This window comes from Diadema setosum, chromosome 20, assembly GCF_964275005.1.
Source record: "Diadema setosum chromosome 20, eeDiaSeto1, whole genome shotgun sequence".
Taxonomy (NCBI): domain Eukaryota; kingdom Metazoa; phylum Echinodermata; class Echinoidea; order Diadematoida; family Diadematidae; genus Diadema; species Diadema setosum.
In genome coordinates this window covers 16,706,635-16,728,088 of record NC_092704.1, presented here as the reverse complement: position 1 = coordinate 16,728,088, position 21,454 = coordinate 16,706,635, and the positions used below count along the sequence as shown (strand labels likewise).

The 21,454-nt window shown below is 38.2% G+C and overlaps 1 protein-coding gene across 1 annotated transcript; it reads left to right on the top strand.

Moving 5' to 3' along the window:
* The first annotated feature begins 788 nt into the window (after positions 1 to 788).
* Positions 789 to 14,686, top strand: LOC140243277 (ras-related protein Rab-18-B-like). Its single transcript, XM_072322947.1, has 7 exons — positions 789 to 1,000; positions 5,686 to 5,741; positions 6,976 to 7,037; positions 7,556 to 7,628; positions 9,295 to 9,413; positions 10,426 to 10,551; positions 12,449 to 14,686. Exons 1-7 carry the CDS (start codon positions 930 to 932, stop codon positions 12,560 to 12,562), a joined length of 621 nt encoding a protein of 206 aa, XP_072179048.1. The 5' UTR covers positions 789 to 929; the 3' UTR covers positions 12,563 to 14,686.
* The last annotated feature ends 6,768 nt before the right edge of the window (positions 14,687 to 21,454 follow it).

Below are 21,454 nucleotides of genomic sequence, written 5' to 3'. Positions count from 1 at the left end.
ACTAAACTTCCCTAAATCAGTGGTATCCCTATGTCTGTGTCAGTTGGAAGGTAAATTATTTTTAATATTATTATTTTTACTTTAACTGATCATAGACAGCGTTTATCAATCTTTTAAAAAAAAAATCTAAATGATCATAGTCATGAGTGTTCAGTAGCAATGCCTATGTAGAAGGCTGTTCGGATCTCCCCCTCTGATCCCTATCCCTCCTCCCTCCTGTGGTGCTGCTTTTAGAATAGAGTACTGTTTTTTATAACCAGGTTTAGACAGAAAAGATAACAGTATCAACCAACCAATGATGATGATATGATAATAACAATCGCAATTAGTGCATAGGGCCTATTTAATCATTACCTTTATCATCATCATCATCATCATCATCATCATCATCATCATCATCATCATCATCGTCTCATCCTCATGATTCCCATCATCATCATCATCATCACCACCACCACCTCCCATCATAACCTCATCATCCAAAGCAGCTTCACACCATGTGTGAACGTGTATAGGCCCTGACGGAGCTGTGGCTCACAAAGAAATCCCATCACAGAATTTCCCCTGAAGTGTTTACGTTTATTCAGTCGCAATTTCAGAAACGTACGAACATTTACGTACTGCGCACAGTGCGGAATTTTGCTGGTGGGTGACTCACAGATCCTAACGTACAGTACATGTACGTATTGTATGCGCGGTGCCCATTTAGCTACGTGTGATGCAGTGTGTCATAAATGCAGCATCGAATCAAGTTTTACGACGTAGCTACAACTAGTCGGCCTCAGATCAGATTGCGTAATCATACGAGTAGTCACTTGTTAGTCATATGGATATAGACCTCTAGGCAAGGCCAATTTCAACGGACGAGTGACTTTTTCCTGCCGGGAGCTAACGACCTTCCTCTCGAAATTCAGGATTGGAAAGAAACCATGGACGAAGACGATATCTTGACAACTCTCAAAATTCTCATCATTGGTGAAAGTGGAGTTGGGAAATCTAGGTGGGTGCCGATTGAAACAAGATCATCATATCTTGTTTCAATAAACATGATGAATAGAAGTCTAAATTGTAACCGTTATTATTTTATATTAGGCTCTAACGTTATATAATAACAATAATTTCTGAGTAAAAATTCTATTCAGTTGACCAACATTCTAATCTGAAACATTATCTCATCAGCTCATAAATAGATTCTAACAGTAACAATTGGGCCTATATAGTGAGGTGCCCGCACCTCGTCAGGCCAGGGGCCCGAATACCGTCACCCCGCTTAAAATTGTTTTGAGCGCACTAAACAAAAATGTATGCCCGGGACTGTGTTCAGTATGCTTGAAAATTGGCAGGGCTACCACAACCAAGCAAATTGTGGTGAAAACTGAACAGTGTTTCGCGAAAATGTGAAATTTTAATAGGGCTATAGGAATACGTGTTATAAGTCACCCGCACGCATCTTTTACGTGTATGTCTATGGGAACATCACGGTCACCCGCACACGTCTTTTACGTGCTAAGTCTATGGGAGAGCGGGTGACGAGTTGCGGGCCCCTTCCTTAGCGCGCAACTTTTTCGCATCGTTCGCATATGACGACGATAGCTGCAAATTTTCAATATCGATCAGTGAACTTGTGATTCCATTGGAATAATCAGCATTTTTCCTGTATGTGAGTTGGATTTCGAAGAATTTCAGTGGCGAAATTTGATTCAAATATGGGCAAACATTAACTACGACGAGGTGCGGGTCACCCAAGTATACTACACGCAGCCGCTGTCGCGAAGCGACAGCGGCTGCACCTCTAACTCAGTTCGGGAAACCCACTCACAAGGGGGGCCCCTCCTTATAAGTAACCTGTCCCCCTTATAAGTAACCCCGTCCCCCTTATAAGTAACCCCCGGGGCACCCCTTATAAGGAGTCTCCACGCTTTTTTGCAATGCAACGCGAAAACGAAAGGACTGCGGCAATTCGCTTGATTATGTCCATAAAGCTTCACAAGTTTCCTAGTTACTCACGAAATTTGAGCAAAATCGGTTTGAGGCATCATATCTAAAATCATGGATTTGAATGCGATGTCAAACGACCCATGCGAATGCTGAAATGCGAGCGATTACTGGCGTGAGTGTCGCCAGGCGCGGTGGCGCGGCAATGCTTGAGTGCAGACAGCCACCTGAATGAACGAAAGTCTCCGTACTCAGTCGCCACGTCTGCACTCAAGCATTGCCGCGCCGCCGCGCCTGGCGACACTCACGCCAGTAATCGCTCGCATTTCAGCGTTCGCATGGGTCGTTTGACATCGCATTCAAATCCATGATTTTAGATATGATGCCTCGAACCGATTTTGCTCAAATTTCGTGAGTAACTAGGAAACTTGTGAAGCTTTATGGACATAATCAAGCGAATTGCCGCAGTCCTTTCATTTTCGCGTTGCATTGCAAAAAAGCGTGGAGACTCCTTATAAGGGGTGCCCCGGGGGTTACTTATAAGGGGGACGGGGTTACTTATAAGGGGGACGGGTTACTTATAAGGAGGGGCCCCCCTTGTGAGTGGGTTTCCCGAACTGAACTTGTTACTCCTTTGCAGACGTTGTTATTTTCAGCAGTGGGTGTACGTTTCCTTCATGAATATCTTTATTAATCGTGGAAAACTAAAATATAAGGAATCCCCGTAATCTATGATAATCATTCAATAATCGGCAAATTTTATGCGTATTCTTTTTAATTACGTCAAAAACCCACCGAAATCCGTCCTTAAAATCAGGTCTGTAAGCGTCCGTATTGCTTCACTTCTCATCTTCTGCGCGTTATTGAATAGCAATCACTCTCCTATACTACAACGTAGTTATAGTCGGGGCTGAAGTGGATGAGCTAGTGGGAGCGGAAGTGACGTCAAATCCTGAGAGCAGCACGCGCGGAAATACATGTACGTAGAAGATGACAAGCTTTACATAACACAAGAAATGCACGGGCGTACATAAAATGCTACCACGGTACCTCGGGTTGAGCGTTCGTGGTAGTTCGTTGATTTTGTGAATCATCGCACAATCTACTCCGAAAAATTCAACAATAAGGTTTGGATACCAACAAAACACCAAATTCAACTCAACCATCAGCAAAATACGATATAGGTGGGTGGTATTACTGTTCAAATCAAACAAAATAAAAGACATTTTTGTGGTCTTGCCGTCAAAAGCGACTGTCGTTTACAACGTTTAAACACTAGTACATGTCAGACTGCTGTTTGCACAGCGGTCTGGTCAGGCTAGGCCTATAGAAAATCTAGAAATCAGTAACTGTTAGAGCCTAGAAGAGGCTAAGCCTATAGAGTTATCTAGAAATTCTAGCGCCCTATAAGTAATAGTCTTAACATTTAACAGCATCTAGTCTAGTGGGAGGTACATTTGTAGAGTCATCATTCTGACAATAACTTAAAGGTACATATGGTCCCGGTGTTTTAGTTGAATGCATACACGGGCGCATGGTGCAAGTCTCCTATAGAAGTCTAGAGACCTACGCTATCAGTCTGGCTATTGACTCCTCTTTAGCACTTACGGCCGCTGTGGCCCACTTCCCCGAGTCCGACGAAGTCCGATCCACTGTAGCCAGTGGTCCGATCACAGTTCGGCTCATGATTCGGCTAAGTAAGGGGATGACAGCTTTAGCAAACTTCTTTTGTGATGTCATAATAAGAAACACATATGCACGCACCCTGGCATTTCTTACTACAGACTGCGTGATGCGCACAGAAGACAACAAAGGCAACGTTACTTAGCAACACCTAGGCCTACGTGCTTTATTCTTGATGACAGCTCAACCTCGGCAATCTTCGTATCAACGCTAACAGTGATCGCAGTATCATCAACAGTGCCCTCTACACTACCGGGACTATGCACCTTTAAAATGTTCATTTGTAAATATTACAATAATAGTCCTACAATTGATTGAGGGACATGTAACTTCCGATTGATTAAGATAAAGCAGCTAACGTAATAGAGTAAAACCCCCAGTTTTCAGCCGGCCTCCAGAATCCAGACACTTATCACATCTCACAAGCCAGCAAATTCTATTGTCACAAGACACGCATATCACATCGTTTAAAAATCCATCTAAAATCCCAAATTTTGCTGTCAAAAATGCAGAATCGGCACATCTCCAAAGCGCATGCGAATTAAGTCCTGTGTTAAGAATCAGTGTTGCCGAAAAAGAACAAAAAAAATTGAGAAATATGCCATTCTGTTGCGAGATTTTTTGCTTATTGCAAGCTCAGAGTGTGATGGCATCCTCAAAAACACAAAAGAAAAACAAAATCTCCGTACGTGCCGATGCAGTGACTAAATGTACAGGGGTTGAATGCAAGTGCCAACTCGCCAGAATTCAGAATTTAGCGCCCGTCCGAATTCTGGAGAGGCCGGACGGATTATGGGGGATTATCAAGGTGATAATATTTTGCGATTTTTGTGAAATTTTTTGATGTAATTAGCAAAATCTATATTGAGGAAAAAGTAGTTTGATATATTTAACATACATTACTGTAGATATAATTTTGTATGTATTATTTGAGTTGAACAAATATTGCAGAAGAGCATCCGAAAACTGGTGGTTTTACTCTACTAGTCTATGCTTGTTCTTACTAATGACGTTAGGGGCCGGGGGTTTGGGGGGTATCCCCATACCTGATATAGTAGTGATATGGTGCGAGGCTTGTGGTTAGCACATATTTGAGTTTGCAAATCATGCACTTAGACCTTTGATATGACCTAATATGCTAATTTTGATGGCATAAACTGTAATTTCTCCATTTTTGTACATTCTGATCTAGTCAACTTTATTTTCTTTAAATGGGTTCCACCCCATTCTCATTGTCTTTTCTCCCCCGTCTTCAGTCTTGCCACAAGCATTCCCCTTCACAGAATGCGGTGGGACCTTGAAGTGGGGCCATTGATACTTAAACTTACCTCTTTCTGTTTCTCATGAAGGGGGCACAGTTAAAAACTTGAATGTAAATAGCCTCCAAGAAAGCACTGTGTCGGCCTTGACTCTGGATACTTTTGTGTCAAGAGTAAATAGAAAGTAATCAACCAAACAAAAGAAGATTAAAAAGTAAAACAGGAGAGAGAGAAGGAGGGAAAAATGTAACCAGCAAGTAATTCAAAGTGAAGGAAACACAAATTTTACCTGAACGACAAACAGTGCACTGCAGATTTAGTAATTAGCACATTGATTGCGGGCATCACCGCCAAGACGAGGGACAGAGATGAATTCTTCTGGCATTTAAATCCCCCACCCAAAGAAATATGAATAAGTAGATAAATAGATAATAACAAAATATTTTTTCCCCCAGGCTCTTATGTTGCTTAAAATGCAAAGACACATGCTGCATCAATCTCGAACAAAATTTCGACTGCAACACATAACATGGGAGTCACCATTGTCCTCTGTTCTTGCACTGTTGCAACAGTGGATTTGAATTATATTCAAATTGTAAAATATGGAAAGGAAATAAAGTACATGGAACTTCACATTTCCATTGCACACAAGACATACTTTTTGCTGGATGACATGATCAACAAAATACAAAACCATGTGGATGTTGTAGGGTTATTTTTTTTTTCTATTGATTTCTAGGACTCTCCTTGCCATCCAAAATGTTCACTATTGTCATGCACTGGTTTGTTTGTTTTTGTTGTTTTGCAGTTTGCTGCTTAGATTTACAGATGACACATTTGATCCAGAACAGGCAGCTACAATAGGTAAGATAACTAGGTACCTGTAGGGAAAATACAGTTGTTTGGCAATACTTAGATGTGAATTACAGAATGTATGCACTTTTGAGTTGAATTATTTTCTATATTTGTGTAGATGTACAGTACAAGTTTCTTGATGAGAGGAGAAAAATGGGTCACCATATGGTATGATGGCTCTTTAGCAATGTCCATAGTTTTGCTGCATAAACCTTTGTTTTTGAATGAAACTGAAAAAGCAGACAATATTTCCAAATGCTAGCATGGGATTCTAAATCATAACTTAACAACTTCAAATGCAGTATTCATTAATTGTCACAGTGGCTGATCATTCAGTCTTTAATGTGATTGAATGTAAGAATTAACATCTTGCGCTATGAAGTGCAGTAAAAAAAAAATTGCCAGAACTCTGTGTGTGTGTGTTTCTCTTTAAAAATATATCTTACCATTTAAATGTTTGCGCTTACATGTTAAGATGATAGATTGTAAGTGGTTTGTGATGCATTGTGCAGAGTTTTTTTGTTTTTGTTTTTGTTTTTGTCTCTGCTGATGATGGACAGTCATCTTGTCTGAAACTTCAATTCCTGGAGCATTTGCTAAAATCAGTACCAGAATTCCTTTCTGAGACTACCCCACTTAGTGTACCACATACAACATTACAATTAAATATCATTGTTTCACAGTATTTTTTTTTCTAATTACATTGTTGCCTTGATTTTTATGTGTATGTGTCATGTGTATTCAAATGTTTCATTGTAAAATACATTCTTGTTGGAGATAAAGTCTATGAAACAAAATGAAGCATCTGTGAGCTAAGAAAAAGATGTAAATATATTGATTGAAGCAGCATATATCACCATTTTTTTTTTCACTACCAGACTGATAGCTCCTGGTCATCATATTGCTAGTTTTTAATTTCAATGAAATATTGGTGATACATGTATGTGCAGCTATGAATATACAGTAACTGTGAGACCAAATTAGAACAAATTGTGTGTCTAGACATCTGAGAGAAGTGGAACACTTTACTCCCTGTGGGGATGAAGTAAAATCAGTGTCCACAAACTCCCAACCCAAAACTCAATCACAAAATGTATCACCGCCATCACCATTTAATAATTCCCTCTATCTGCAAAAACAAACAAACAAACAAACAAAAAATATATTTTTTTTTTCTGATTTGTACATAGGATCATAGGGAGTGCTGTGAGTGACATTTTTCAAATCTTATTTTTCCCAACAGGTGTGGATTTCAAAGTCAAGACTCTTACTGTTGATGGAAATAAGGCAAAGCTTGCAATATGGGTAAGCAGACACATCATAAATGTATGATAATGCAATGTTTCCCTCTTTTTACTGAAGGGGGGAGGGGTGTTAGGGAGCGCTTTACTAGAAAAAAAAATAGAATGTAATATCAATCCACACTTGTCTTGTGTCTTGTGTAGAATGCGTACTGATACTTTTATGCATTCATCCTCAACTTCATTGGAAACCCACTAGTGCACAAGCATTATTTGAATGTATACAGATACCTTTGCCAACTCTGATACTGATTGAACTTCAAGATTGAAAAAACACAGACATAATTGTCAAGTTTGAGTCATTATTTGCATAAAAATGTTAATGTCCTGCCATCACACAATTTCAAGAAAAGATGTAAAGTATCCCTTTTTTATTATGCCTATGGTTATGTGTGTTATTAATTGCCAAATGCTGTTGTTGTATCTTGTGATCACATAGCATGCAATAATGTCAGTTTTAAATGACAGAAATGTGTAATGGTAAAAATAAACTACTATGCTCTCCTCTTTTCTTCCATCCAGGACACTGCAGGTCAAGAAAGGTTTAGAACTCTGACACCTAGCTACTACAGAGGAGCTCAAGGTGTGATATTGGGTGAGTACCATCTTGTGTGTCTGGCTTTATACCTCAAAATATGACAATCGTAAGTGAAGGAGTACCATGTGATTACACAGTGTTTGATTTAATAGGTGGAATCAACAAGAATAGACAAGTTTAGGCAAGTTTGTCAAGTTTCTATTCTTATGGTTAACTACTGTGGTGTTTCATCTGTGGTGTTTAGGTACGTAAGGTCTCTATTTACCATTCCTGTTACTAGATGATATCCAGTCATGGCCTATTGTCTCCTAACTGTGGCATGCTGGAATATCTGCAGAACTTTTAAATGTAGAGAGGCATGAGAGAAAAGGCCTGGTAAAACAAAATTTACAGATGACATTGACATAAACATTGTGCATTTGATCATAAAGGATGTGGAAAAAGCATCGAGATAAGGAGTCATATGGTGCAATACACAGGGGTTGTCGGTGATTTCCGTATCAGTGCAGTTTTTTCTCCAAGCATTCTTATCTAACTCCCAGGGGGTCACTAGCACAAAGTGTTATCATTACCTTTCATACACAGGTTGGTAATCATGATGACAGGGAGGGGGTGTATTGTTGTTAATATTAGATTTGTTGTAGATTTTTAGCTCACCTGAGCCAAAGGCTCAAATGAGCTATTGCGATCGCCCTTCGTTCAGCGTTCGTCGTTCGTCGTCCGTCGTGCGTCGTGCGTAAACTTTTTACATTTTCATCTTCTTCTTGAAAACCCCAGGACTGATTTTCATCAAACTTGGCAGGTAGAATCCCTAGGGGGTTAGGAACTCAATTTGTTAAGATGGGCACCATGCCCCACCCAGGGGGCCCCCAGGGGGGCCCAAACCCCCCCCCCCCAAAAAAAAAAAAAAAAAATTAAGGAATCTTTAAAAATGTTCTTCTCTAAAACCAGAAGTGATAGAGCTAAGTTAATACTATGAGTTAGTACATTGATGACTGTAGTTTCAAGTTTGTTCATGGCAGAATCAGGGGTGCCCCCCTTGGGACCCAGGGGAGGGGGGTGAGGAGGGGTCCTAATGGGGCCTAAATTGTACATTTTTATCTTCTTCTTGAGAACCCCATGACCCATTTTCACCAAACTTGGCAGGTAGCATCCTTAAGGGGTTAGGATCTCAATTTGAGCTAAGATAATACTATGAGTGAGTACATTAATGACTGAAGTTTCATCTTCTTCCTGAAAACCTCATGATGGATTTTCGTCAAACTTGGCAGGTAGCATCCCTAGGGGGTCAGGATCTAAATTTATCAAAATGGGCACCATGCCCCACCCAGAGGGCCCCAGGGGGCCCCAATCCCCAATAATTAAGGAATCTTAAAAAATTTGGGCCGTTATTGTACATTTTCATCTTCTACTTGAGAATGCCTGGTCAAATTTTGGTAGAGCTGTGAATAATTTAGATTAGTGACTGCGTGAAAGGTGAACTTGCGATACTCAGGTGAGCGCTAGACCCACGGGTCTCTTGTTCAAAGGTTAGATATACTTTAACTTGTGATATTTTGTTCTGAAAATCATGATAATCATGATGACAGAGGTAAGGGGGTGTATGCTGTTATTAAACTTGTTTTTATATTTTACAGGAATAGATATACTTCAACTTGTTACATTTTGTTCTGAAAATCATCTGGATTGTATGTATTTTTCATTTGCTTGTTTTCCTTGTTAGTTTATGATGTCAGCAACCAGATGACCTTTGACCGGTTGGGGCAATGGCTGAATGAGCTTGACACATATTCCACCAAAGCTGACATTATCAAGATGCTTGTTGGCAACAAGATTGACATGGTAAGAGAAGCTATCCTGTCACTGTTTAGCATCATCCTGACAAAGGGGGATGCATGGTATTTCTTTAAGGCAATAGGAAAAACCTAATACCTAAAGTGTTTGAGTTGGAGTCTTTAGCATATGATTACAACTGATGTTTGTTATGTCTCAGATTGCATTTATCTAGCATTGTATTCAAGATCAATGATGCAACAGACCTACAGTGTATATAGATTTCTTTAAGACATTAAAAGTAATGAGTAAAACATGTTTTGGACTACGTCGCACAAATTTTGACAAATTTCTTTATTTTGGACTGTTGTTACAATATAAATAAGCTTTTTGCTACCAGGCTGGTCTTAACTTACCAAAACCAAACCTTAATGGCTTCCCTTGTTTTTGCTCAGTGGGTTCAGAATGAAACCAGAGTGAGAGATGTAATGGATCTATCTAAACCACACATTCATCACCATTGCTTAATCTGTCTCTAGACCAGTCTAAACCACCCATTTTCACTGACCACTCCCTGTCCTAACACCTTAGGAATCAGAAACAATCAGTTTGCTTCCATGGACATTACACAAACAGTATTGTGGGAAATTACAGTCACCAGGGCCCGAATTCACAAAGGTAGTTTAAATCTAGACCATGGTTTATGCAAACTTCTTTTGCATAAATGCGCATGGCAGAATGTGTATGCCAACAGATGTCCAACAACAATTGCACATATCCAACGCGCAAGTCAAAGGTATGCCTATTTCATGCCTATTTTAGTCCACGGACTAAATTTAAACCATGGTCTAAATTTAGATAACCTTTGTGAGTTTAATGTGACTTGATGTGGCTGGTTTGGTTTTTGTTGTTGTTGTTGTTGTGTTTTTTGTCATTAAAGCAGTGCCTCTATCACTTGGGCATGCTTTTTGATATGCCATGTGAAGCCCACTGATGCTGAAGTTCTCAGTTAGATTTAAACATCAAATCCATCCCATGGGGCTGTACTATTTTCATTTACCCACAATGCTTTGCCCTCCAGGAGAAGCGAGAGGTGTCAAGGGAACAGGGACTGAAGTTTGCCCGGAAACACTCCTGTCTGTTCATTGAGGCCAGCGCCAAGACAAGAGATGGGGTGCAGTGTGCTTTTGAAGAACTTGTGGAAAAGGTAAAGTACATCACTCATACTACCCTGTAAAGGAAGGATTCATAACTTTATCAAAAAAGTAACTATTTTCCTGTGATTCCATAATTACTATAATTATGATTATCATTGTACGTTATGGGTAAAGTGATAACTTGGGAATGTGTTTACTTGATTGTATGTAATCACTCAAAAGGAATATAGTGTACTGTATACGCTGTTATTTTAGCTCACAGATATTTTCGCGAATGAGGAGGTCACAGACATTTTCGTGAGATGCTGTTTTCGCCAATTGACACAGAGGCCTTTACAAGCGCATTATTACCTTAGCACATGGTGATATTTTCACTTGTTAAATTTGCGGTCCAACTGTGATTTGTGAAATTAACGAAAATTAAACCCTCGCGAAAATAACAGCTTATACAGTGTGTAGTTTACACTCATTACTGTATAGGATGTATGTGTATGTTGGCCATTAGTTGGTCATACTGCACTTATGTGTACAGCTGAAGCATCATTTAATACAGAAGGCCATCAGTGATTTTGATAGCAGTTAACGAACACATGAGTCATACAGGTATCAGCAAGTTTCAGCCAAATGAGGAAAGAAAAACAGAACATTGCATACTGTGTCTTTTGATTATCTTCATTCCATCAGGAGAATTGATAACATTGAGTGCATGTGATGAATGAAAGATAATAGTGTGCAAAACAATTGCCAAATATGGGAGATGTTGAGTTTAACTTGAGGGACATAAAACAATTGCCAAATATGGGAGATGTTGAGTGTAACTTGAGGGACATTTCTAGCTCTTTCAGAGCATGCTTACTCTCACTTTCTCTTTCTCTTTCTCTCCCTTTCTCCCTGTGCTCTTTCTCTCTATTTCTCCCTCTTTTTCTCTCGTTTATTTCATGCCAGGAAGTTTCATAGGGCAGTATATCCTGAGAGGAAGCAAGATAATCTGGAGAGTTGTGCAATGAAACTTTTTTTTCACATTGGTTCATGTGGCAAGATTTACAAAGCAGAGTGGATAGCCATTTTTTTTTTCATGTTTCTATGTCGTAGAAAGAACAATTTCTGGTTGTAGTCTCTTGAAATTCTGAATTGTTTTACGTATATATGTATTTTTCCCAATATATTGAAAAAGTTCCACAAAAACATTTGAAGATAAGAGCTTGTCATAAATCAAACAAAGTTTTCAGGTGGTGGCATAGAAGCTAAAAACCATGAGGCATGCAGAAGATTAGCCATTGCAACATAACAGATCAATTTAAAATACCATGGGACTTAATATAGTAGCTTTTCACATCACACCCAAAGCATAAATTTTCCTGTGACATTTTTGACCTCTGAGGTTGAGATATCATTAATATGCAGTCTGAAGACAGCCACCAATTTTCTGATTGTCACAAGTCAGTAATTAAGAAAATCAGAAAGTCCAAATGTATGTGACCCCCATCCCTAGTCTTGTTCCGTCATGGATCCTCCTAGTTTACTGTGGTCCTCTTTTATTACAAACTGGGTGTCTTCCCCACATGGTCTGTGATTATTGATGTTTTGTATGTGAGTCTGGTAGATTTCTGTATTAGATTTGGCATGAGAACTGGTATTTCAACCACCATATCCTGGTGAAATTCTTCTGCAGCTATGATATCAAGTTTTGAATTTCAAAATATTGGAGTGAAGCACATTTATGGATTTCAGTACACAAGTGTGCTAATTGTCTTTTTACCATCTACTGATTGGAATTGAGCTACAAGTTTGCTATCACACCTCCTTGTTTAGAATACAGACCTTCGATTTTGTAAGGATTACAAAGTCATGGTGATTGGGTTAAAAGCAGGAAACAGTTATCAAATTATACTCCTCTGACATATACCATGGATGATAATTGATCTTTTGCTTTGCTCTCATGACCAGATCATCCAGACTCCAGGACTCTGGGAGAATGACCACAGCAGGCAGGGGTTAAGGGTCAGAGAACAGGGTCCGATGCACCAGGGAGGATGCAGCAACTACTGCAGCCTAATATGAAGGGAAGGTTGCCGCATTCTACCAGGAAAATCCTTCAATAGACTGTAAAGACATGGCACGGACATTTGAAATGGAATACAATCATTCGTCTTCTTGATGAAAGAATTCTGCTCTCATGTCGTGATGGTGTCTGTCATCTCCATATGACAGCATAGAGATTTGTATTATATTTTTTGTTTAATTTTATCTTAATCATTATCTTTTGCTAATATACGCTCATTAAAACAGGTACCATAGCTCAATTGTCCGTATCGAAGCCACCGAGTACTGTGCAAGACAACCCCACTGAAACACTGGGTCTCTTGGGCAGGACAGAGTCACATGTCTTGCATGTGATGACTACATTGCAAGCAGACTTAAAAGAGTAATTGTTGAGTGCAAGAAAGCCTGAAACCTTCGATTCTAAGTAGATGCCAATCTGATAGGAAATGAGGGTGATATCTGCTTTGCCAGATGATCTCCCCTTCCAAGACCTGTGTGAGTACTTTGATAGCATTTTCAAGTTCTCTTAGTTTGAGCTACCAATTGCACTGTGAAAAATAGAGAGTCAGTTGTGTAGTACAGCATATGCTGCAAAATGGCTTCATGATATTCAACCCATCTATATTGCACTTCCAAAGAGTAAGACCTGGGGCCAGTGGAGTGTGGCTGATGTCAACCTGGGGGGCATTTTATGAAGCATTTTGTCGGATATTTCGTCTGACAAACTCTTAAAAGCTACTGAAATCCTTGCATCTGATTGGCTGAGAGCAATTGTGCCGACAAAGTTGTCAGACGAAATGCTTCATGAAATGCCCCCCTGTACTGTCCCGACTTTCATCCTGATTTTGTTATTGTTGTCTTGCCAATCTTTGCATTGCGGGTGGGCATTATTGGGCAGCAATGTCATGTTTGCCCACATTGGCAGATAAACTGTTACAGCCATAACGTGCATGCCAAGCAATGAATGTATATATATGTAATGGACATACTCCAATACTAATGAATTTGGTTTTAAAAGGGGAATATTTGATTTCATTGAATGAAATGTGTGCATGTGGGCTTGTATAAAAGGATTTAAATATTTTGCATCACATGATTGTACTGCATATAGTTACCATACTGAAATCACATGTGTTGCTAGTACATGATCCCTATGGTAGGATATGACTCATTTATGTACGTGCTGTATGTTCTATATGATGATATAATTGTAGAACTTAGTTTATAATATCATGCCATCGGACAAGAATATTGGAAGTCTTAACATATTCGTTCTCCCATGAGAAAAAATTTTAAGTCACTTAGAAAATTATTTAGGAAACACTTTATAGTTTTCCCTTAGTCGTTTTTATATAAGCCCCTTTTTTATCATGCTTATTGAATATGAATGACATGGTCAAGTCTACACTAGCTAGACAACTGAAATTTGCATATTTCAGTTAAGCCAGTTTTAGTGGTGCAATGTCATTTACATTGCTTCCATGCATCAACTTTTCATTATCTGATATATGTGGTACAGTTTAGGTTCAGAATTGACATTCGCCAACTAAATTATGGCTTTATTTGTTGCCCTATCAAGCTTTCATATGTCTGTTGGACCCAACATTTCTCTGTGTCATCTCATGTGCATCTAAATAACAAAACATCTAACAATGACTTATGATAACTCATGATAAAATGCTGCTAAATCTCAAGTGAAGGGTTCAATGTATTGATATTCTGTCATCTTCGGGATTTTTTTCTAATAATATGTTGGCAAAATGATACCTACAAAGATACAATGTATAATACCAAAGTGACATGTTTTGACCCATCAAGATATTTCTGATCCTCAGCTTTTTATCCTACCAGTGTTGTTGTTGCCATGACGATTATGATTTCTCATTACTGTCAGTATCATTATTACTGAGATTTACTCTAGATCAATTCAAGAAATTGTTTGTTTGTACTGTATCTATATGATTCATTGTGATAGTACAAAGCTGAAATTTAGTACCAAACAAATCACAAAACAGTTCTCATTCCCTTGCTTACAAGAAATATTGCAAGCTAGGAATGTAAACACAAGAGACAAGATCACTCATGTTAGATTTGTCTTGTGACATTTTTTTTAAATATAATTTGGCCAGAGATGCAGTGTAGGAACCGCATTGTAAAGTTAGTTATTTTCGGGGGGGGGGGGGGGGAGGTTGTTCCTCTTTTCACATTTCTTTTGTACAGTTTGAGTTTGCTACAGTTACAATTTTCAGAAACTGTTGTGTTCCATTTTGATGTACATCATCAAAACTAAAAGATGAGTGCAACTGAAGTGTATTACAATGATTTTGTAAAATTGCCACATTGAGACCCAAAGGATGCATGCAAACTTGTTTTGTGGAATTCCACCACTTCTGTTGTGGAACAAAGGACTGTATTAAATGGACAGAGTTGTAATTTTGACCAATTATGAAGTGTCAAATGATACAATGGTATTTCCATTGACTATGTTGAAATGAAGTCTTGTCTGTACAGTGTATAACCAAGACCAAACTGTAGCATGTGGGACTATGTGGAGTTAAGTGTACAATAAGTTGCAACATTGATCATTGTCTTTAAAACATTTGTAAGCCTTTCATGAAACTTGTGCTTTGAAGTGCACTAATAAGTACAGACCAGTTTCTGAATTCATCCCACTCATGTGATTTCATGGCAACCAGATGTTTGAAAAGAGTCATTTACTCTGTGTCTTGTGTTTATCTGTCATTATGCGACAATGTGTCTCCCTGCCTGCAGGACACTACACCAAAGTACAATTTTCACAAGCGTGAATTTATTCATTTATACTCTGTCAAAGCTGTGGTATTTGCGAGGGTTTAATTTTTGCAAAGTTCACAAATCACTGTTGGGCCATGAATTCAACAGCATGTGATAAAGTATCGCCATTTGATCTTGATTGTGGCGCAAAAACATCAGCGTGCTCATTACGGGGTACAAATCTTTGGCACCTTCAAAGCTGGGCAGAACCATGGTCATGGTTGGCTGGATATGCACATGCTAGTACATGTATGTCTGATATTATGTGCGTCCTTGGCCCTTGAAGATCCTGTTTACATTTGGGATCAGTGATTTAAATAATGTTCAAGATATCACTTTTGATGCATATGTGTAGGGTCAGTTGTATCACAAAACATCCTACCATGTAAAATTTTTGCAATAAAGCCTAAAATGTAAGGAGATATCACTATTTTTCTCATAAAACCATAACTGATGTAGACAGTTTAGTCTGGAAACATTTATTATAACTATTGTTCACATTTTGTATATTTAACAATACTTAACATTAATTATACTGGTTCAAATTTTTGGTTGTTTCTATTCCTAACTCGCATTTTAGAACTATTTTGAAGCACTAATGCTGGGTTTTTGTTTCATCTGCAAATGGAAAATTATGCCTTTAACATCTTGTCGACAAACCTCACGCGCCATAGAGTGCAGTGATCTTGGTTGCAGGGTGTGTATGCTGGGTGTATAAATGTGTTGTACCCTCTGTGTCAAATTGCAAAAATAACATCTCGCTAAAATGTCTGTGACCTCATTCGCAAAAATATCTGTACACGAAAATAACAGCTTTTACAGTGACACAAATCTCACAAGTGGCTAGACAAACATAGACCCACGCATGCTACGTGGATGTGAATCCAGTAAGTGTGAAATATATTTATGTTTTCTCAATTGTAGAACAAGTGATGCCTGTGGAAAATTAATTGCAAAAGTGACACCTCTTTGGGTAAAATAAATTTGAACATGAATGTGTAAATAAATATCATCAGAATTATCTCAAATTGTCAAACCCTTCTTGATTGAAGTTTAGCGTTCGTAAAAACATAATGATCTCGAATCAGAAGTGTATGTGAAAGAGTTGTATACTCCATGTATGATATTCGTATCCCCTTGTACATGTACTGTTTCTAAAACAGATATATAGCACTATACAGATGCTGTGGATTGTCATCATCATCATCATCATATTACTGAATTTCTCTTCACTTTGAAAATGACAAATGACACCGCTTTTTGATCATGAAGAATAAAACATCAAAAGTTGTTTGTTTTTACTCATAGCTATTTATTACTTGATATATGCATATTTTGGAGCAATGGGAAATTCACACTGAAAAGCAGATGATAGATAAAATAAGGTATAAAGCTGAGAATAGTAGTACAGTTGTAGGTACATGGATGGTAGCACTTTATCACACACACACAGAGTAAAAATCAAGGCATTTCTCTTAGATAAGTAGTACATAGGCAGCAGATCAAATGATGACATGTTTCTCCTTCAATGAAGCCCTCCATTAAATTAATTTTTTTTAAAGATTGAGTGCTACCTGGACTTGGTTCACTTTTGGTGCATTCAGTCAGTCTCTGATATTTCCAAAGTGACTACCAGGTATGTTGGAAACTCTAAAGTGAACCATAAAAAAATTGCAAAGTTCATGAACTGAAATTGAAACTGTCGAAAACTTAATCAAATGTCTTTATAAACTGTGGATTTGGCACCAAAACTGATAAACATGCATAATAACTTATCATAGTCCACAGATGGCAGGCTTTTTTACCCTGATCTCAATTGTATCAGGTTTTCATATGCTTTTGAAATAGGAAAAGTCGATAAAAACGAAACATGCATGTCACTATACATTTTGCGATGAATGTGAAATTTCCAGAAAAAGGAAAAATATCAAGGTGGTTGATAAATATGCATAAATGAACATAAATTTCATCCATGAAGGCATAATTGTATCAATAAGGACAGTTTTCACTTTGAATGGTGTGATTGTACATCAGCTCTTCTGGTTGGGCAAATACACTGTACTTTGAATCAACCACCATTTCATATCATGGGAGCAGCTGACAAGAACCACTCTAAAACATTTCATTCCAATACCAGTGACACATCGGGTCTGACACTGGTGTTTTGGCAAGTTTACTCTGCAGAACTTGTAATACTTCAGAAGAGCTGCAATTTGTACTTCAATAGTGATATAAAAAAAAGCTGCAAGGCTAGCATTTCAGATAAAGAGCAAGCGAGTAAGAACAGTATGCGAACATTATAGATTTAGTTGCTTGTACGACCCTAAGTTCATTAGTCCAACTTCAAGACTATTTCCTTCTTAGAAAAATTTGTATTTGGGCAGTAAATTGATCCCAACATAACCAGATGAGTGATGGTACAATCTGAGAGTTTATCCGACAATGTTTTCATCCGGGACGAACAATCACAATTTCTGAGTTAACATATCCCAGTTTTTATGTTTGGCAGGAAAAAAAGAATCTGCCATTGACAAGACAATTCAGAATATAGTATGGTTTGTTTTGTCACTCTCTCTCTCTTTGCAGTAAATCATTTTTTCAGCTGTCTGAGATGACTTAGTACTCAGATGGCTATACTCCATTGAAGACTTTTCTTCATGTAGTCAGTTTGACGTTAAAATATATATCCACACTTTAAACCTTGACTAGCACATATGAACCTTAATTAGCACACATAATGGATGTCATACATATATTCTATATCAATATATAGGGAATGCATAGTTCACAATAAAGAGATATAATATTAGTGATAATTTTATATACATGTACTGTACTTACTTTCTCACTTAAAAGCGAGTACACAGAAGAGGAGTAGGAATTACAATAACGTTCACAGTATAGATCATTCAAATTAGCGGTGGCAAGGATTCTCCACAATGCATATTCCTATACAGTATATAACTTTGATATAAATGTTTATATTGCTGTGACTATAATTGCCCATGCAGTACCATATAATAGATATGTGTGTACATTGACCACTTGGCAAGATCATATACCGGTAAACAAGTTTTGAGTTGCAACACTATTGATTTGTCACTGTGACAGTTTCTGTGTGTGAACACAAGCTTCTGATTGTCTTGGTTTGGCTATTCTGGCCAGGCTGACCTCTTTAAATCCTCTGGATTGTCTCTTGTATTTGGTCTCTGTGGCAAGATCAGGTACAGAGTCTGCTATTCATTTCATCTTGAAAAGATATTGCATCATATTATCATTCACTTTCTTCAATATATGCTGGAAATTTCCATACTACCTCATGTCAAAGATGATTGTATCAGAACATCTGACTACTGTATATGCCATATACTTTGGGGGGTTTTCATTCTCTTTTTTAAATTTCCCAGATTTTGCGAGTGGGGTGTTATTCACTAACGTAGCAAGTATTTACTCTGATTCCAAAATAAATGTGACATGCATACATTCATGTACTGGTACACAGTACATGAACAAGGGGCATGAAAATACAGTTTAGTAAGCCTAAAAAGTACTGACACGTATACTGCGTGAATTGATGTGGGAATTTTAACCAGTCGCAAAATTGTGGGAAGTCCCAATTCACACAAAAAAATTAGAGTCCCTAAATATATGGAGTATACATTAATTGGTAGACAGTCCAATTGGCAATACAAGGGGGAAAAATTGGGATTAACATTTTCACAAACACGTAATATTCAGTTGCTCATTTTGATTTATCGCCATAAAATACAAAATCACAGATGAAATGATATATCTATAATCAAAATAATGTGTAGAAATGGTATTTACTGGGCCATGTGACATAAACCACAGGTACCTTACTCTCAAGTTTTGGTTTAAATGAAGCACTCTACAGTTACAGTGGCGCAGAGCATGATATCCATGAACAGATATATGCAGTCATGCATGCAATGCATTTGATTAATCCTTCCTATACACGATTCTAAAATCCAAGCACACTTAATTGATAAAGGAGCGACCAGGGCCTGGTAGACAGCAGGTTAATATCCACATATTGGAAGTGAATTTGGTTCACTCATCCTTAACTTTTGCTACATTTGCATGCCCAGCTCAGTCAAAGGCTTGCCAACTTTGCACATTTGACTAAAACACACAACCGTGCACAAATGGATTGATAAATCCTAATATGCCACTGGTCGCCACAGTACATTGAAAGCATCATTGCCATAGCTTTGTCATAAAATAATTTACATCACAGCAGCACTTGCAATTTCCTTTACAACTTTGCTGCACTGCATTTCTAGTTAAAACGCTTCTATAAATAGTTACATGGCTTTGAAAAACAGAATGTTTTCCAACAGTGCTCATTCGTTGTGGTCTCAGAATAATGTGGCACAAAGGGAGCTCCCAATAAGGCACACAAAGATTTAATTGCATTCTATCCTTAAACTTGGCTTGTCATTTATACATGTGGAAATTTTGACATTATCTCTGTAAAGACAAACCATTTCACTGACAAAAGTCTCAAATACATCCTCAAATCCACTAATTATAATGCCAAGGGAAAAAATGTCACATTACACACCTGTACTGAGTTGTTAACTGCCACTAAACAGCTGATTTGTCTGCACTTTCTGCAATAACTGTCAGGGCCCATTTCATTGACAATCGGGCATAATGCTTCTTTCCCTCCAAATTTCCCATCTAAACACAAATGGGTGATACGGGAGCTGGAATTCCATGTGTCTTAAATTAGTTCATTGACAACTCTTATCATTCAATCAAACAATCAAGTCGGGTAGAACTCCAGAGACCCATGGATAAGTTCTTTCCAGCAGACTTTGTCTTTCATAACCTCAGCAATATCTTGCTTCTCCTTAAGATGCATGTCTATCACTGACTGGACAAAAATGTTGCAGAGTACAGAGACATCTTATAATCACATCAATATCCTTTTTACGTAAAATTGGATAGTTTGAGAACATATTGTTTAAAAAACATTTTACTTTCCCCCATTTCTCCTGCAGCCAGCTTAGATCGATGGAAGTCTGGAGAAATGATTCAAAAAATGACCCACGAATTCATCCTGTCAACAGATGAGCTCTTCAAATGATGTTGATAAAGTCCACACAAAATTATTTACTGTTCTATTCACATGTCAAATCACAATGAACACAAAACATCCTTTCTGTATTATAAAATACTTTCAATTAGGAAACCCTCACAGTGTGGATTACATGTCACACTTGTATGCGATATCACTGCCAGAAGAAGTATCACTTGCTCTTCTAGCAGAGGAGCCAGATAAAACCTCCTTTTGACATTTCAGGTTCTCAAAATTACTTTGGACATTGGCAGTATTCAAGACATGTATACTGAATGTTGGTCAGTACAGGCAAAGCAAAATGCATTGGATATGTGAATTGTCAGTTAATGGGGATTTTCACCTCTTTTCTGTGCTCCTATAGGGACACAAAAGACAATATGGACTTTTCAGTTTCGTCACTCGACATAGTTCACTGCACTGGCTGAGAGAGGTGTTGACGTTCAGCTGACACATGATGCTGACCATATACGTAGCTGAAAGCCTCTTTGACTTCACTCAAGCATCCGTCGTGTCATTTGTGCATCTAAACACAGCTTGGTGAGCTGACAATGAGCAGCATTTAGGTCACTGGTGAAAAGCCAGGTTAGCATGTTAAAGAATCTGATGCTCACTGCACTCGACACATGTGAGGTCCTTTTACCAGACAGTCACTGCAGTCAGTGGCAAGGTAACTACAGAAATCGAGAAGTCCCTATTGACATCAGACTAACAGATTTGCCTTAAAATACAGTACAGTCCCACTTACACGAACAAGGTTATGACAAAATTTTGTTACAACACGCTAAAACTTCAGGCCCCAATATCATTATCTACCTATTATCTTTGTATAATTTGTTTGTTGGCAATAATGAAAATTCCGTATACGACAGAAAACTGCCAGTCCAAAGTACTTCATTAAGATGGGAGTCACCTGTACAGATTTTGCCACTGTCATTGAAATCAACTTCAATTGGGCAATCTGCTTACCAACAACAATAGCCATGTTCTTGTGATTCCTTTGCACAAATGTG